Genomic DNA, 18,704 nt, shown 5'->3' with positions numbered 1-18,704 from the left:
CAGCAAAGAGTGTTGAGGGGATGCTGAGCATTAAAGAGGAAGGGCTTGCTGGGGAGGGGCAGTGGGTTCTGCCTACCTTGAGATCCCACACTCAAGGGCAGAGCCCATGACACAGTGCCTACCAGGGTCCCGATGAGCTCTGTGGCTCCACGTCCCCCTCCACACCGATCTTCCACCACAGCTGACATGTTGTTATCCCTCCCCGGGAAGCCAGTCTTGGTCTTGGAGCTCTGTCCTATCTGGGTATTTACGAGTAATGTCTCCCTGCTCTCACCGCCTCAGGCCTGGCCTTGCTTGGAATTCTGTAAGCCTTTCCAATATACAGGGGATCTCCAGAGACAACTACCTTGGAATGAAGGCTTCCAGGAATGCTCAGGACAGCCTTATTCTCTGTAGCATTTTCTCATTACAACTGTAGCCTCCCAAAGCTTTCCAGAGTTAAGTAACACAATTACAGAGTTAAATAAATGACAGCACAGAATGTGAGGCACTGTGGGGCCTGAGTAGCAGGTGTAACAAGATCTGGGCGAATGTGACTGGCAAAGGAGTAGAGGCTGCCGGCCTCCCCCGGGGGCAGGAGCCCAGGGGACTGGGAGGCGGGGCAGGAGGAGGTGGAGGGGTGGAAGAAAGCCAGAGAGAAAAGGTCTGGAAGCTGATCAGAGACAGCACAGTGGATCCAAGGATTCCAAGGAAGCTGGGAGGTCATTAATCTGCTGTCCCTTGAGGAGAATCACATAACCAGGAAGAGGTGGTGGAGAATGCCTGCGCTTGGTTTCCAAGCTGGGTGTCAGGTTTTCCTGGAGTTTCCCCAGTGATAGGACAGTGTGAGGCCTCAGAGGGTCCTTACGTGGAGCTTCAGAGATGGGCAGTCACACCAGAGAAGCACCCTGTGTCAGTACAGCTGTGCACCTGTCCCAGGTCACCTAGGAAAAGGGGCCAAATGTCCAGAGATCTCCGCCTACATGGAGGTAGAACAGGCCTGGCTGCCCCCGCCCCCCAGGCATTCCCACAGCTCACCCTGGGTTAAGATGTTGTCTCCAGAAGCCCCTGTTGAGATTATCATCCTCGGCAAGTTCATCAGCATCACACCATCATCATTATCATCCTAACAGCAAACGTTTATCAGGTACTTATTTCCACCCAGGTCCCATGCTCAGCATTTACAAGCATCGTCTCATTCACTTTCTTAGCAGTTCTAAGAGGTGGGTACAATTATTATTATCCCCACTTTACGGATGAGCAAACTGAGGTTTGGAGAGGTTAAATGACTTTTGCCCAAGGTCACGCAGCAAGTAAGTAACAGAGTCCAGACAGGTCTGTCCCACACTGAAAGCTAAGTCTCAGCCACTCTCTCTACTGCCTTCACAGTCCCTGAGAGGCATGGCAGGACCCCACAGTGTGCACAGTTTATAGGCCTCTTGCAAACCCATCATCTCTCTTAACTCTCATGTAATATTGATTGGCAGTTGTCCATTGTATGGCCTGGTAAACTGAGTCCCAGGGTAAGGAGTCACTATGGACACATGGTCAGCAAAAGGCAGAACCTGGTCTTCAGACCTGCCCCATCCTCTCATTACCTGGGCTCCCTGTGAGGGAGGAGCTCAGTGAGGATGGGGCAGGACCAAGGCAGCGGAAGGTCTGCCCCTGGTGCTGAGGTGCTACTGAGGGGAGGGGATTGAATTTTGCCCAAAAGTGAGCAGTAGGAGTCTAAAAGAGGAGGAAAAGGAGACAGGGAGAGCTTTGCCCCTTCAGATCTTTCAGGATCTGGTGCTACAGGCAGAAGCCTCCCTGGTGGGATTCTCAGGGAAGCACAGGATGGGAACAGCAGGCTCAGGCAGGCTTCCTCCCAGCCAGTCCCCAGGTCCCAGGAGGAGAGCAGCGGCCACCTCGAGCCTTCAGCCCACCCTGATAGCGATGGTGGCAGGCGGCTGACCTGTGTTAAAACCCAGGAGGCCAAAGATTGTATGTTTTAGAAGTCACCCCCAGGCTGCCTCCAACCTGCCCTCTCCTTATAAATTCCACAACAGCTAGGAGATAAAAGAGAGCATCTCTCAGAGGCAGAACCCTAAGCTCTTCAAAGAACACTTTCAATCAAAAATGGGGAGAGGAGAGAGGTCTTTCTTTCTAAGGAAATGTATTTATACACCCCTGTGCATGTGTGCTCATGTGCACATGCACACACACACACACACACACACCCGCCAGGAACGTGGTGATGCCCACAGAGCTCTCTGCCTGTCCCCTTTTCCCGGTCCTCTTCCCTTCTCTGGCTCCAGGGGTCTCACCCTTTTCTGGATTCCCAGCCCCCAGGCTTACACTTCCAGACCTGCTCTCTCCAGGTGGCGTTGTACCTTCCTGACCTGTCCTGACTTCCCGGCCCTGGGCGCCTGTCAGCTGCTGCTCCTGAATGGTCTGATAAACACCTTCTTCCTCCACTTCTCTGAAGCATCGGATTCTGGGACTGCCATCAGCTTCTTGAGCAAATAGGGGCCAGTTAAACTAAACTCCTCCTCTCCTGGCCCCGCAAAAGGAAAGCCTGGGATTTTAGGGCTGGGAGGGAGCTTGGGGGGCATCTGGTTGAACCCCTTCATTTTACAGTGGAGGAAACTAACACCCAGAGAGTAGAATAACCTGCCCAAGGTCACGGTGAGTTTGTGGCCCAGCTGTGACGAGAGCCAGGTCTTCTGGCATCCTGTCCATGGTTCTTTCCACTAAGAGCACAGCCCTCCCCAACAAGTGGCCGGAGATGCAGAAGAGCTCGGATGAGCCATCATCCTGCCCACGAATCCCTCAGTTTCGAGCATTTTTGCAGTCCCAGCCCTCTTGGTTGGTACTTTGGTTTCATGACACATTATCTCCTCATCTAAGACTGCTTTACTGCATGATGTCTTTCTAACGAAGGCAAAATAAAGGCACGTGTGCCTTTTGGACTAACCTGATCCCACGAGGTTGTGGCAGATACCCCGGGGAGCATTGAGGCCAAGGTACGTGATTACTGTTCTCTGCTGAATCAGTGAAATATGAAAAACAACCACCACAAAACCTGTATGGTTTCTTCTAGCTTCTCATCCCTGCTTCCCTGCCTCCCCTGCCGCCAGCTTACTCTTGAGTGGGGACAAAGGAAAGAGAGACGGGCTGGGGACAAGGGGGCAGCAGTGCCCTCAGGAGGCAGTCTTTCCGTTTGGCCCAGTTTGGGGAAGTGTCTGTTTGTGAATTAGGCAGAAGCACCCTGTTGGGGCCGACGCTCCCTCTGGCTGTGTGGTCATTCTGTTTGTACCCAGGGAAGCACCCTCCTGGGATGCCGTCCATTTCCAGCTTTCTCTCCATATGGAATTGTTTTAACCATAATGTCCTTGCTGGCCAACTTCTATAAACTTGTGAAATGATTTCCAAATTTCAATCCAAAGTCTGCCCTCTTGGAAAGAAAGCTATGTGGGAGGAAAAGAACCTTGAGGATAGAGTCGTTGACTTTGGTTGCTTGTATCTATTTTATTTAATGACCAGAGAAAGGACAGGATGCTGTGTTTACCTCTTGTCCATCTTGTCAGTTTTTATTTTCCAAATCTTTTCTTCAGTTCTTTCATTCCAACCCATTTAACTCTTGCCCCCTCCTCCCAAAGCCCATGCAGGGCTTGGCTGCCGACTGGCTGTAAACCACCCCCAGCACGGAACCGGCCTTGCGCCTGCGCCTTTGTCGTGGATTTCTGTCCCTTTACGCCTGTGCTCTCGAGCTGAACGGAAGTCAGTGCCGCCATCACCAAGGGGCTGAGGCTCTGAAAGGCCCAGACAGCCATCTAAAGAGCCCCCCAAAGGAAGGCACTACTAATCTTCTAATCACACCTCACTCTCTCCCCAGGAGTTGAGTCACTTGACAGCCACCATCAACACTCTCTTGGAGAAATACAGAAGGAGCGCAACGAGTCATTCACATTTTTCATTTTTTATTAAAAATCTCTTGCATCTGCACTCTAGTCTCTTTTAAGCCTGGCCTCACTCTGTAAGGTCCCAAGTTGTTAACCTACGCTGGATCGCGTGGCTGCTGTAGCGTGAATTGAGAGTGGAGGACTGGGGTTGAGATGGAGAAGAAACTGACCTTTGCCAATGGGTGTGTCCTTCTTTACACAAATCTTACATCCCCTTGTGTGTAAAACGGTGGGCAGCATCTCTCCCTACTTCCTTTGCAAAGATTTGGGAAGAATCCTGTGTGTGTGTGTGTGTGTGTGTGTGAGTGTGTGTGTGTGTGTGTGTGTGTGTACTCATTCAGAGCTGATTGGCCTTTTTGTAGGTTGCTGGACACCCTGCTTTTCCTCATTTCTTTCTTCACCTTTTGTATCAACTGATCCGCCAGAATTAGGAGTTAAGCTAAAATGTAAACCGCAAGGGAGGCCAGCCCAAGACACATGCCCAGGTTATAAAACATGGTTCTGAAATATCGGTGTAAGTCAGGAATGCTGAGGCAGCTGGTTACAAATCCAGATTCCAGGCCCTTCCCACCAGAGTCTGAACCAGGAAGTCTGGGATGAGGCTCAGGAATTCACATTTCAATAAGCCCTACAGGTGATTCCGACGCGGTTAGCCTTGGACTACATTTTGAGAATCCCTGTTAGGGAGTTTCTGGGGATGATCCTAGCACTGTCTTAACCCCACATCCTTAGTTTACAGATGAGATTAAGGAAGCCCAGACAAATGAGGTGACTAGCCTAGGTTGGTTAATTAGTTAGTTAGTTAGTTAATGCAGAGCATGGCCAGGACTGAACGCCAGCTCTGGGCCTTTCCCACTGCTCCATGTATAGGGGAACAGACCAATAGAAGTGAGCTTGCTTTGCAACAGGATGGATTGAAGTTAGACACAAGGAAGAACTTCCGGACAGAGAGGAGTATTGAAGAAGCCAATAGTATCTCCTTTCCCAGAGGGCCTTCACTCAGGACAGGCTCTCCTGAGATGCGGGCGCTTGGGGTGCACGGTGGAGGCAAAGAAAGGAAGGAAACATCTTCAGGACAGACGCCGGTGATTTTGCATGAAAATGATGAGAGGCTTTTCTTTTAGTTCTGCCAGATTTTTACGCTTGACAGCAGCATAAGCGGCCAGCGGTCCAGGAGGCCTGAGGTGTAGTCCTGGCTCTGACAGGGACAAGCTTAGCGATGCTGGGCCACTTGCTCAATTTCCTGGTCACCGTGGGGCCAATGGGGTTGCATCAGATTGCCTCTCATTTCTGTGCTTCCATCATTTTTCTCTTTCATTGTAAAGCCCGTCACCAGAGTGTACCCACTACAGGGTCATGGTGAAGTTTTGTTGACTGAACCAATTAATAAGTTGAATTTTAAAAAACTGCTCCATATTGAGTATCCAGAAGTTCTATCTGCCAGTTTTCCCTGCCTGGGGCATTCTGAACAGTCTGAACAGTCTGTAGTGATGCCCTGTTTTTATAACTTATCTATTTGAAGGGGTCTAACCGCAAATGAACGCGAGTTACAGCTTCCACAGCCATGTCCTTTGATGTGGGATCACTCAGATCTGGGCGATGCCGTGGCTGCTTGGGGTCACTCCCCAAGCAGAGAAGCCAGGCCAGAGCAACATCTCCCCATCAGTGACAGCCTCTGGTCACAAGTCCCCGTGCCACCTTCTCATGCGGCCACCCCGCTGACGGTCCCTCTCTGTTCCTTTCAGAAAGCAGATCTGGCCGTGGCAGGCCTCACCATTACGGCTGAACGGGAGAAGGTGATTGATTTCTCAAAGCCATTCATGACTCTGGGAATTAGCATTCTTTACCGAGTTCATATGGTAAGAGATTTATTTTATAAGCATTTATGGCATTAAAGTTATTTGCATGCAAACACTGAGTTATATGGTAATAATGAATGACTCACAGAAATATTTAGATTTCAAGACTTAAATGCAAATGTGCTGGGCTATTTTTTCCCCCATCAGCTGCAGAGACTTGCAAACAGGAAGAATGGAAAAGTCACACTTGTGGGCTTTCCAATAAAAACTGCTTTTGCCTCACTCAATAGGGATGGCCAAGAACGATTGTTCAACCCTTTGTTCACAGTGTGTCGGCGACTGGTCCCGTGGGTCACTCTGCTTCCTCTAGGGGGTGGGTCCCTAGCCCAGAAAAGTCACCCCAGCGTTCTCAAGGACTTCACCAACTTTGAGGTCCACCTCTGTTCACTCTGAGCATCGGACCTGGTGAGGCATTGCAGACTCCCTCTCCTGATGATCTGTTCTGGGAAAGAAGGAGCAGATAATCTAATGTCACTTCTACCTGGCCTGTCCCCTCTTCTGCATCCTTACAAAAAAAAAAAAAAAAGACTTCTCTGGTTAGGTTGGTTAGAGTTAGTACAAACAGTGTGAAAACGGGTTTGTGAAAGGTCACTGAAGGGCAGCAGAGGGTGGGTGTGAAGGCACAGTCTCCTGGCTGGTGGCAGGGAGCGTCGGGACAGTAACCCTGGCTGTGCCTCGTCCAAACTGGCTCTCAGGGCACGGCTAGTACGTGGATTTCCCCAACGCCCTAGGCACTGTAGGCATTCAGGGTCATGCTAACCTGGCGTATTCGAGTACACACCCTGGCGCCGTCAGGCTGCCCATCGGGGAAGGAACCAAGAGGTCACCCCACGTGCCTGCTGAAGATGTGACCCTCCAGCTTCTGACCCCTTCCCAGCTTCAGATCTCCACCCTGGAGAAAGGGGATTATCTGTAGCCTGGCAGCTGCTAGCGCATCGGGAACTGTGGCCTGTGTCTCTGGGAGGAAGGTCTCTTGGTCACAGAGCCCACCCAAGCAGCTCGGAAGAGCACTGTCCTGTACTGGGCCTCAGTGTCCATCAGGATCACTGCCCGGCCTGGGAAAGGAGGCAGATCATCTGGAAGAAGAGACAGCATCAGAATCCCAAGCTCCCCGGGCTAAGACAGAACGAGATGTGAGGATTTGGTCATGGCTGACGCTGTAACTGATGTGTCTGTCTTGTGAATTAAGGGGCATTGGATCCCTTCTCCTCTCTTTCCCATGATGATGACCGCTCCCATTCACTGAGCATCTCTTATGTGCCAGACGCCCTTTCAGGCCCCTGTGATGCGGGCTGCTGTTATGGGTCGAATTGTGTCCCCTCTAAAGCTGTGTTGAAGTGCTAACCCCCAGGACCTTATTTGGAAATAGGTTCTTTGCAGATAGAATCAAGTTAAGATGAAGTCATGCTGGAAGAGGGGCTGCTAATCCAATGACTGGTGTCTTTATAAAAAGAGGGAAATTTGGGCACAGACACAGGGGAGAAGCCCCTGTGAATTTGGGGCAGATTGGAGTAATCATCTACAAGCCAGGAAGTGCCAAGGATTGCCAGCCACCCAGGAGCTCACAGAGAAAAGGAAGGACCCTCCCCTAAAGCCTTGGAGAGAGCGTGGCCCTGCTGACACCTTGATGTGGAACCTCACGCCTCCAGACCTGGGAGACGATACGTCGCTGTCGTGGCAAGTCCCCCGGTTGGTGGTACTTGTTCTGGCAGCCCTAGTAATCGAATGTAGTCATGTTGTTCTTATTTTATTTGTTTTTCATTTATTTTTAGTGGCGGTACCAGGAATCGAACCCAGGACCTTGTGCGTGCTAAGCACACGCTCTACCACTGAGCTATACCTGCCCCTTCTTGTTCTTATCTTTGAAATGGGGAACAGTGGCAGTCAGTTCTAAAAATGTGGACAAGGCCACACATCACTAAAAGAAAGAGCAGCGTTCAAACCCAGGAGAGGTGTGATGCGAGCCTGTGCGCCCTCCGTGACACCAGGCTGCCACCCCCACCTGGTGGCTTTTGTAACACATGTCCTGTAAGTCAGGCGTTCTGTGCCCCATCCTGAGTTGGCCCTCAGGGCTATTCTTTGAGGGAAGAGGGAAGGAGTGATAATTCCCATCTTGCAGAGGAGGAGACCAAGGTCACACCTGGAGCTGCCCCAGGGCTGGGCCTGGAATCCAGGTTGCCTGACTCTCAGACAGTGTTCTTGTCATTGTTATAGCTGTTGCTACCCCTGAGCCAGCTTTCCAGCCAGCACTGTTTCTGGAGCTCACCTCACCCTCCTCCCACAGCTGAGCTCCAAGGAAGGATCCAAAAGAAATGGAAACACACAGCCTTTCTCCAAACTAGACTCCTGTGGCTAGGCCAAATGACTATAGGCTCTGGCCGTGATTTCTCCATTAAGGCCCGGGAACTAGCGCCCCACCCATGGCCTGATGGACCCAGAGGAGCCACATAGGTGGAGGCACCTGACCCCATGTGTTTCCAGCGCCTTCGGCTGGGCTGCTCTCACCACCCAGAATATCACCACTGTCCTGAATATCAACTTTGGCCAGAACCAAACTCCAATTCACCAATCCTCTGAACATCCTTAATTGGATCATTAGCCAAACATTTTCCATCCTCTGCAAACCTATGGCTGTATGACTTCCCCTGCATTAGTTCCGGGATGTGAAGTTTTATGTGTCTGCTTGGCTAGGCTACAGGGCCCGGATGTTTGGCCAACCCCTAGCCTAGACGTGGCTGTGAGGGTATTTTGTAGATGTGATTGAGTAAAGGACATCAAGTAAAGGAGATGACCTTTGTTAATGTGGGTGAGCCTCAGCCAGTTAAAGGCCTTACGTGCAAAAACAGGTTTCCCCAAAGCAAAGGAATTCTATATCAAGACTGTCACTAGAAGTCCTGTCTGACTTTCCAGTCTGCCCTGCAGGTTTGGACCTACCAGCTCTCACAATCACATGAGTCGATTCCTTGAGATAAATCTCTTTACACACACACACACACACACTCACACACACACACACACACTCACACACACACTCACACACACACACACACACACACACTCTCACACACCCCCTACTGGTTCGCTCTGTCTCTCTGGAGAACCCTAACCCGTACAGGTCCCCTCTCTGGTCAGGATTCCTCCCCCTCCCTCGCTCCCTACTGAGTGTGTCACATGGCTGCTCAGATCTGATTTCTAACAGGAGGCCAAGCTGAGTGAAAACTGAGTGCTGGCGTGAATAGCTTACACTGAGCGGAACTGACAGTTTATGCATTTATTCGACAAATATTTATTGAGTGCACTCTGTGTGCGAGGCAGAATGCTTAGAAAGTATCAAAGAACGAGCTGGGGAGAGAACTAGTCTGAATCGACCAAACCAGAGGAAACCTGGTGAGAAAAAGCCTGAGATGAACTTCGCAGAATCAGAAACAAAAGAGGTATCAGAGGGAACAGCTAACACCAGAGGGGAGCCCGGCAGAGGTCACTGTGAGAGCCTGAATCCAAAACCACGTAGAGACGCTTCCTCTTAATACAACAGTGTTACGTCAATGGAATTAACGTTGAATGCTGGATGTTTATTCTTTTGCGAATTTTCTCTAATTGATAGTTTTCTGTGAGTAAAAGTATGGTTCATTTAATTTCATTTATAATCCATCATGATCTAGAATCTTAGTCCTACAATTGAGGTCACCTGAGTCGTGTGTGCTTGTTACCAAAAGGTGAGCATCTGGTGGTAATCAAACCTGTGTGCAAAAGTGCAAATGGTTAACCCAAAGTATAAATGCCTAGTTAGAAACCCCTGCAAAACCCTCCAAAATAACCCATGGTGGCAGGTATGTCTCTAAAGTCTAAAGATGACCAGAAACAATTTGTGAATTTCCAGCAATCTAAGATTATCCATGTTCCTTCACGAATATGGATCATCATGAGGTGATTATAGGACATTTTCCTTTCTCCCAACCTTGGGGTATAATCTCTGTTTCTGCTCACGTATCTCCAGGATCAAAATCAGATGAATACTTTGCTCTTTTGACCTCTGCTCCCTGCCACTCAGAGGCTGCCTACGGATTCTGGCTTTGGCATTTGTTTCCATTGATCCCTCCTGCTTATTAAAACTTTCTCTGTTCCTAGCGTCCAAGTCACCGTTTTCTCCTGCTGTTCCTCCTACGTGCCTGATTATTGCCTTCTCCATCATTCCTGTTGATTCCTCTCTGTCTGTCCCTTAAATGTCTGTGGCCCTTTTCTGTTCTCACTCTCGCAGCTCTGCCTGGATAATCTCACCTGTTCCCAAATCTGTCAGCCTAACCCTGACTGCTCCCCTGAATTTCAGAAGCACATTTTAAACACATTACTAAGACCTCCCCATCTGGGTGCCTCACAGACACCTCAGAAATAGTGTCGCAAACTGCACTCAGTACGTTTCTCCCTCCTCTCCTCCACCCTGTCTCCAATAACGGCATCTCCATCCAGCCCCCTGAGCTGACCTTCACTTCTCTTTCCTTGCACGCCGAGTCGGTCAGCTCATGTCCCAAAGAGTCCTCACACGCGCTGTCCACCCCCACTTAACCACGCTGGTTTAGGTTCTCTCTCTCTGACCTGAACTGCCGCCATTCTGGTGGCCTGTATCTTCCTAGAGGGCCGAGTGCTTCTCTTCCATGACTGTATCCCCATCAAAGAGCCACGGTCATTTTAAGCATCCATCAAGAATCAGTAGAGTGACAATCATGGACTCTGGAGCCAGACTGCCTGGGTTTATTCTCAGAGCTGAGCTCACTGGCTGCAGGTCACATATGTCTCAGTTTCTTCATCTGTAAAAACAGGTCGTCATGCACACTTAATGAGGATACGCACTTCCAACAGCGCCTGGCCCATGCACAATAAAGTGTTTGTCATTACATTTAATAAATGTATGTGAATTGCTCCCTACTGCAGTCCATCCTCCATCCATCCTGCAGCCTGAGAGTTATTTTTGTTATTCATTCATTTTTACAAATGCAGTCATATCCACGTCTGATTTAAAATCACTCACAGAACACTTACCTGACAAGGGGAGATACCATGATCACAAAGGTGGTTTTCCCAGGGCAACGCTTAGCCATCACACTTGGGGTGTGCTGACCCGTGATTTCCCCAAATGTGGGCAATTTGACTGCACCGTTTGTGATAGTGGGGGACTGCGTTTACACTTAAAAAAGAATCATTCATTGGCTGCTCATCACTTATGAGAAAAAGCCCAGCCTTCTCAGCACGGAGAATAAAGCCCGCGTCTCCTGCCCCACCTCCAGTCCTTTGCTGCAGGCGCCGTCCCACTGCATTGCTCTCTTCTTTTCCTGTCACGTCAGCCTCTTCCCATCTCCTTACCTAGGTTCATGCTCACCTTCTTGCCCCTCAACCGTCTAACAAGCTAGTCCTTCGCCTTTAATACCCAGCTCAAATGTCACCCGTTATATATGACCCCTCTAGAGGGAGCTGGTTGCTTTTTTCTCTGAGCGCCACCCTCTGCCTGTACCCATGTTGTAGTGTTTATACGCCATGGTACCTTAGTCTCTGTTTATCTCTCTCCCCCTAAGTAGATCCCAGTGGGATATACACTGAGGAGAAGGTACAGTCTTCTCAGACCATGAATTTTTATGATATGATTTTTGGTATGGAAAATGTCATCGTCCTAAATGTGCCGTATTTACTTGATAAGCACAGAAGGAAGAAAAGAAGAGAGGGAGGGAGAAAGGAAGGGAGGGAGGGAAGGAGGCAGGGAGGGGGGCAGTGAGCACCACTTACCTTGTGGCTCATGGTTGGGCAGCACTGAGCCCCAGGACCCTGGCCTCTGTCGGGTGGGCCAGTATTCCAGGCAGCAGGATGAGTGACCCAAATACAGGTCTTGTTTTCTTTCTGGCCTTTACCCATTGGTCTTGAGAACAAAAAGTGAGAGGAGGCAGATGTTTGGGGTGGCTCAGATACATCTTCTTCCCAGGCCTGGCCTTGCCTGCCACCTGGACTCATTGCTCTCTCCCTCCCTGATGCCTGCAGACTCCACCTACAGCATGTCATCCACCTGAGAAGGCGTTGATGTCCCTGGCTGCGGCCAGATGAGCTTCCAGGCCAGGCATAGAAGGTTCGGCCTTTAGAATCTGACGTGTCCCCTGGTACTCCAAAGATGAGAGGCAAATGACAGGACATCTGAAGTTCAAGACTCTCTTGATTTCTTTGACATATTAGCTCATTTCCTCTTACCGAGAAATTCAGTATTTAGCTTAGCAGTATAACCCCATGGGCATTTTGCACTGCAGGGTTTTATAGAATTGATGCATTTTGCAGTCTAGAATTTTATAGAATTGATACATCCTGTAAGCACTCAAATATCCATGAATGGAAGAGAGAAGTGCATAGAAAAAGAAAAACATTCGTATTTGACATTAGAATATGTCATGTAGTTTTCTCTCTTTCTTTTTTTACTGCAGTGGCAATTTGATGTTTTGCTCATATTAATGTTAAAGTAGGTTTGTATTCCTCGAGCACACACTGATTGTTGGAGCAAGGCCTCATCATTCTGTGCCAGGAGCCAACCTGGGACTTGACATTTGGCATATGTAGCCCCCAGATAGATAATCCAGTTTAAAAAGTTCAGTGTTGATACATTCAAGGAGGTTGGGTTTGTGGTCACGATACCTGTATGTTGACTGACGTCTCTCTGGCATCTCTTTCTGTATGAAGTACTTTCACATGCAGTCTCTGGTTTAATACAGCCATCCCTGAGGCAGAGAGTAGGATTCTGAGGCCAGCGGTAGCTAGTGGTGCAGTGGAAAGAGAAAAGACAGTGCGGTGGAGGAAGTGGCATGGAACCCAGGTTTCCAGTCTCCGAGCCCATGTGCTTCCAATGATCTATTTCTAGATGTAATAGGTGTATGCCTCTGGGTCAAGGACATGTGTCAGGGGATCTTTCAAGATCCTGTCTAATCTGAGGATACTGTCTTTGATTCCATCTAGAGTCCTAAGCCAGCCAGAGCATCTAAGGCTCCCTTGAAAATGTGAGTTTACTGTTTTTCCCCTACCATATCTTTCTCCACCTTTGATTAACAAATGTGAAAGCTTCATACTCTGTCCTTTTTCTCTTCTTAACTCTTGGCTAGAATCTTCTCTCTAAAGGAAGAAAAAATTTAAAAGCAGACAGTGATTAAAAAGTGAGCAAGAAATAAATGTCAGCTTTAAACTAATGCCTGGCGTTTTTGCTGGAAGTATTACTCGTTTTCCAAGAAGGTCTGTTTCCATCTCAGGAAGATTGTCTAGGAAAATGGAGAACAATGCTAAGTAAACCAGTGAATCATTTCTAATACTGCTTAATACTCTGTTCTAAGGAAACAGAATGAATCGAGTTCCGTTCCTTAAAGCTAAGTAAGATGATAGCCCATATAATGGAAATACGGTTCCTGGAATGCATAATCATGTTAATATTCGTTATTTGTTGGGTGCTCCTCTCTCGAGATGCTCACGGTGTTTCATCAACATGACTTTAGTAATTCTCACATTCCCCCTTCGTGCTGGTCGTGGTATCCCATCTTCTGGAAGCAGAAAACGGCACCCAGAGAAGCAGAGTGGCTCACCTGGGATCACTCAGCCAGCCAAGGTCAGGGCCAGGTTGAGAACGTAGGTCTTCTCGTGACAGATGTCCAATCAGTGAAGTGAGACTGGATATGGCAGCCTCTGGGTTAAATGGGCAACAAGCCCATCTGGGTGTTTTTCGTGGAGATGAACTCATTGCTTACTTCTTTTTTCCCTCTTGGAGTCAGAGGTGAGAAGTGCATGCTGAACCAAAATATCTTCAAGACAATCCATCGCAGACACACTGAGGGAGGTTACCCATGGGTCCCTGGGGGCCGGGGGGAGTGGATAGGAAGAAATCACTCCTTTTGCTTCTTCCAGAAGGAGTCATGGAGACTGTCTCTCTTATCTCTTTCTTCAGCCCTGAAGTATGTTTTACTGACCATTGATGAAAACTGGGCGTGGAAAGAAACCATTCTATAAACTGCGCTTTGGTTCTAAAGACTGGCAAAACCACATGGGGGTCATGACAAGCCCTTGTCTTGGCTCTGCTGGGGAAGGGCGTGGGTTCAGGAAAGGAAGAGCTGGCGTCTCTAGTGCGTGTGTAGGAGGTGGTGACGAGGGTACACAGGGGAAACCCCCACATCTGGCCCACTCTGTCTGCGACTCCTTTAGGAAGGCGGAGGCGGAACTGAGTTCCAAAGCTTGCAATCCCCAGCTTCTAAGAGCCATCCTTCCGGAGGGGAGCCTGGTATTACCCTAATGGCTCCCTTGGGGAGCCCTGGGGAACCCTCGTGATTCATGTATTATAACCCGTACAAACTCTAGGAGTTATGGAAAGTGGCTGTGGCCAGATGGCAGTCTCCCCACGAGCATCTTGAGTGTGTGTTACTGTAGGAAAGAAAATAGCGTTTCTTGTCCATTGAGAGAGCAGCAGTGTAAGAGGAGGTTCCCTCCTTTGTCACACTACCGCCCTCCTGCACCCCATTCACAGCTACCATCAGACAGAGGGGGAGCAAACACTTAAATATCCCTTGCTGTGTGTTAAGACAACCCATTTTATTATTACCGCATGTTACAGAAGAGGAAGTGAGGGCCCAGTGAGGTTAAGTAACTTGCCCAGGGTCACATAACTGTAAGTGGTACAGCCAGGATTCCAGCCTGGACCACCTGACTCCAGGGTCTTGTGTTTTAATTCACTCCCTGTCCCGCATGACCTGGCTCTGGTGTCCTTGCGCATTTGGCTCCAGATTCTGGGAGAGCAATTACTTTCTTACAATAATGTCATTTCTTCCAGTACACATAGAATGCAGTATCAGTGAGTGAACAGATTTTTTTTTCAAGGAAAAGAGGAAATTTCAGCATGCAAAAGGAGATTAGCGTCACTTTGCAGCTCCACGGGGAGCTCCACTGCTCCCACACAAAGGGCCTCACCACAAGGGGGATTGTGGTCACTTGGTGACCAGCCCAGTCTCTCCCATCAGACAGCATCAGTGAAGCTGGCCCTGAATGTGGTCAGTCTTAAGCACAGTACAAAAGTCAAGGAACCAGTTCTAATGTGGGTGCCCTCTAACTTTTCAGTCCCATCTACAGGGCTTGACCTGTCCTAGACATTTGAGGCGTAGACGACATATAACCAGTTATCTACCTTCAGAATGGCTGTATTCACCAGAAGGAACCAGCCCAACTTGCAGTCAACGGAGACATGTATAAATCAATACATATGTTCATAAATACAACAGAGTCACAACAAATGATGATGGGTATAAATAAATAACGTTTTAGAGTTCTTTAAGGGGGTGAGATAGAGCAGGCTGGGACTCTGTTGGCACTGCAGAGAAGGCGTGGGATTAATTAGGGAGTTTATTGGAGCAAGTTGCAAAGATTAAAAGGAGAGGAAGATGTGCTACAGATGCTGCTTGAAAGAAGGAGAGCGAGGCATCCCTAGGCCCAGCTTGACGAATGAGCTCCAGAGAAATTGAAGTCATCACCAATGATTTGAGCAAAGCACTTAACCTCCCTGGGTCCCAGATTTTCCATCTGTCAGTATGGAAAACTGAGTATTGACATCAAGAGAATGTAGTGAAGCAGTTTGAGTGCTTCAGAAGAAAAGTGTCTCCAGTATGTATGTATCCTTTGGGTTAAGGAAAATCTGTTATTTGGAAGGAATGCCTGTGCCGTGTGACACCTGATTTGCTCCAAGCACCACTGACTTGGACGTCTTTTGGGAAGGAAGCAATCTAAAGCATCCACATAGAAAAGATGGTAGGCGTCCAGAGCCTTGCAAGGAACTTACTTCTCTTTGGCATCAGAAAAACAGCCTGGGCTCAGCCCAAACCCAGGCTGTGTGAGCCCAGACCCAAATCTCAAATGACTGCCCATTCCTTGCTCTCCTGGTTGGCGTCAGTCAATCACAAGTGGAATCAGATGTCGCCTTGCCAACGTGACTGATATGTTTCCAGTGGAGCTCTGTTTATGTCTTGATCCTTGTTTGTGTGATGCTCTATGTTTTACAACTTGAGTCTCCAGGAATTTTTCCCATGGCTGTGCATCATTGCTTATCACCCATAACCAAATATGGCAGCTTTAAATAGGGCTGTCATTTCCCTCAATTTCACTCGTTGTGATAGAATCAGGTATAGATTTCTGACACTGAGCATCTAATGGGGTTTCAGATTCAGAAAGCAACAATAAAAGATTTTTTTTTTCTCCTGGATATCTCTCAATTGAGAGACACCGAGTGAAACAGTCATGAGTGACAGGTGTAGAGTTCATGTACGTTTGCCCAGCGAAACTCGGGGGTATAGAAGTACCCCAAGAGTGGCCCAAGCTAGTGATTTCTGCTCTAGCAGGTGTGTAGGCATGATGGCTCCTCTGTCCCCTGCTGGTCTCTGTGTGTGGGTTCTGCACTGTGCCTTCCCGTGTCTGCCACTGGTTCTTAGGATGATGGCGAAGTTATGGTTACCTGGTGATGGATGCGGGAATATGACTAACTGGGGACCCCGATTCTGCTGCTCTTGAGTTCTTCTTCCTGTTAGAGGATGTACATAGTGCCAGGACCAGACATGCTCGAGTGGTCTTCTCCCCATTTCTCCCCTGTTCCCTCGGTTCCCGTGCTTTGTCCCTCAGGTTGTTTTATTTTCCCCGTAAATCACCTAAGTGTCCTCTGCAGCTCAAGCATGAATGCACATGAGGCAGAGAACTTGCAATTGGTATCAAAGGGAAGTTCCCTGGTTGGTTGAAGCCCAATTGGGAGAGAAAGCCAGTTTCAGACAGGCCACCCAAGAGGTCATTGTCACACTGATGAAGGGCTGCAAGGCCGCAGAGCAGGTGCCCCATCGGCAGAGGGTAAGCTATTGACTTCTTCACTCTGCACCCTCTGGGCTGCGCCCCCAAGTGGGAGTGTAAAACTGCACCCCAAGTGCTTCGGGAATGTGCCTGCTGGCTTGCCGAGAAGGGATGGAAAGCCCACCAGAAGAGAAGTTGAATACTGTGTGAATACAGTGAGGCCGTGCAGAGCTATCTCCCCCAGCCCCACCCCTACCTTAGATGCTGTGGTGGGACCAGTTATGGTTACCTCGAGTTTCTCAGCATGGTCTCCATGGTCTAGCTGCCTGCGGATAACAAAAGCCCAGAAAGCTGGTGGAGATCAGCTTAGTATTGGCGTAGGTAGTTCCCCTTCATGTTTCTGGAGACCCCAGTGTAAAAATGACATACTTTGATACTGACAGGAGTTTGTGCCGTGATGGATGTGCTCTTGAACTTGAAAGTTTACCTGTTCATAGACCCCTGAGCTTAATACTGATTTTCTGCCCTGTTCGTGGACTTCCTAGATCCCTGAAATCATAAAATCACATAATTTTCGATTTAGAATGGTCCTTAGGGAGCATCTGGTCCAGTGGTTTCATAGTAAATGGAAGAAGCAAGCCTGGTGCAAGAACAAGGCGGCAGTGGGGGCCCGGGGAGAGGGCCCCAGTCTTGAGTGGGAAGCCACCACTCACCTCTGGCCGGTTGAGAATTAGACCCAGTGTTGCCAGATCACCCATTTTTTAAAAGCCACAAATCTGGATTTTTATGTGGAATCTCCCAATCATTGAATGTTGGCAACTGATCAAGATAGGTAGGCACTGCAGGTAAACAAGTTGTCTGTGGGCTGTAGGTCGCCAGGGTATCACCTTTGATCTAGTCCAGCTCCAGCCAAGGCTGGAGAGGGGTGGGCACCTGCCCAAGACCACACAGTTAGAGACCGGGAGGAAGCAATGTCCTACAGAAAACCCCTGGAGCTTGGCCCCCAGCTTTCTGTCCCTGCCTCCACCCCTTGGGTCCCATGAGTTTGTCCCCCTGTGCTGGGGGCACACACGTCTTCCCATAGCATCATGGTCCTGGGCTTTGTGTCAGAAAGTGTGCATTTGAGTCCCAGCTCTTCCACTGATTAGCCGTATAACCTTGGACACATCTCTCGACTGCCCTGGGCTTTGATTTCTTCCCTGATAAAATGAAAATAAGAATCAGGCCTCACAGCACTGATTTGAGGTTTACAGGAGAAGGTCTCACTGTGTCTGAGATCACCCTGCAAACAAAATCCCAAGGATGCCTGCTGTATCAGCATCCTCCTGAGAAAGACGTGGGTGTCAGGGAGGGGTGCTAGTGTCCCATCCAGCAGCGCGGACATCGGCGGCTCAGAGGTGCTTCAGAGCCCAGCCGCGCAGCCCCTGGAGGACATGGAACAGCACGTAAGAGGCACTGGGGGCTGCTCTACCTGCTCAGCACAGAGCTTCCCTCATCCTAGGAAGTGACGAGGCCCGGGCTGTTCCTTTGTCTCATTTGCTGAGGTCAGGGCTCGGTAGGTGTTTCAGAGCATCCCCTGCTGTCATTTAAACCAAGCACCCATAACCCTAGGCAGCAAAATCTGGGGCAGGACCCAGCTCACCACCGCTCTGCCCTGCGCTGCCCAAGGGCCGTTCTGACTGAGTGTGTACAGTGAATCTTGTTTTTATCTCCATTTCCAGGGACGCAGACCTGGCTATTTCTCCTTCCTGGACCCATTTTCTCCGGGCGTCTGGCTCTTCATGCTTCTAGCCTATCTGGCGGTCAGCTGCGTCCTCTTCCTAGTGGCTCGGTACACGCCTCTCCCCTTCCCTGTCCTCACACCGCCACCTCGTGTCCACCTCTGGGAACTGCACGGGAGGGGGTGGGGAGCAGGAGAGGGGCGGGGTGAGGAGACTTTGGTGCCAAAGCAGAGGGATGGGAGAGGGACTCAGGACCTGGTCCCACCCATCCATCCATCCACGTGCACATCCCCTCACGCGAGCTTGTCCGAATTTGCTTCTGCACCCCTGCCTGTTACCCATCCAGCCCCCCAGCCTCCAGCCCCCTGCTGTGTAGGAGC

General features: G+C 49.4%; 1 protein-coding gene and 1 non-coding gene across 7 annotated transcripts in view; both read left to right on the top strand.

Moving 5' to 3' along the window:
- The window catches only part of GRIK4 (glutamate ionotropic receptor kainate type subunit 4), a 387,436-nt gene that overhangs the window by 341,861 nt on the left and 26,871 nt on the right, over positions 1-18,704 (top strand). For all 6 annotated transcript variants that reach the window (XR_004317018.1, XM_032472706.1, XM_032472703.1 and 3 more), the window contains 2 exons: positions 5,669-5,782; positions 18,325-18,434. Coding sequence is in view for 5 of the 6 variants with exons in the window: in XM_032472706.1 (XP_032328597.1) it covers positions 5,669-5,782; positions 18,325-18,434 (224 nt within the window). In the remaining variant the exon portion in view is untranslated. The remainder of the gene's footprint in view (positions 1-5,668; positions 5,783-18,324; positions 18,435-18,704) is intronic.
- Positions 10,812-10,968, top strand: LOC116661232. Its single transcript, XR_004317050.1, has one exon. It is a non-coding gene; the product is annotated as a U1 spliceosomal RNA (small nuclear RNA).

Source organism: Camelus ferus, chromosome 33 (assembly GCF_009834535.1).
Source record: "Camelus ferus isolate YT-003-E chromosome 33, BCGSAC_Cfer_1.0, whole genome shotgun sequence".
NCBI classification, from domain to species: domain Eukaryota; kingdom Metazoa; phylum Chordata; class Mammalia; order Artiodactyla; family Camelidae; genus Camelus; species Camelus ferus.
This window is presented reverse-complemented; position numbering and strand designations above follow the sequence as displayed.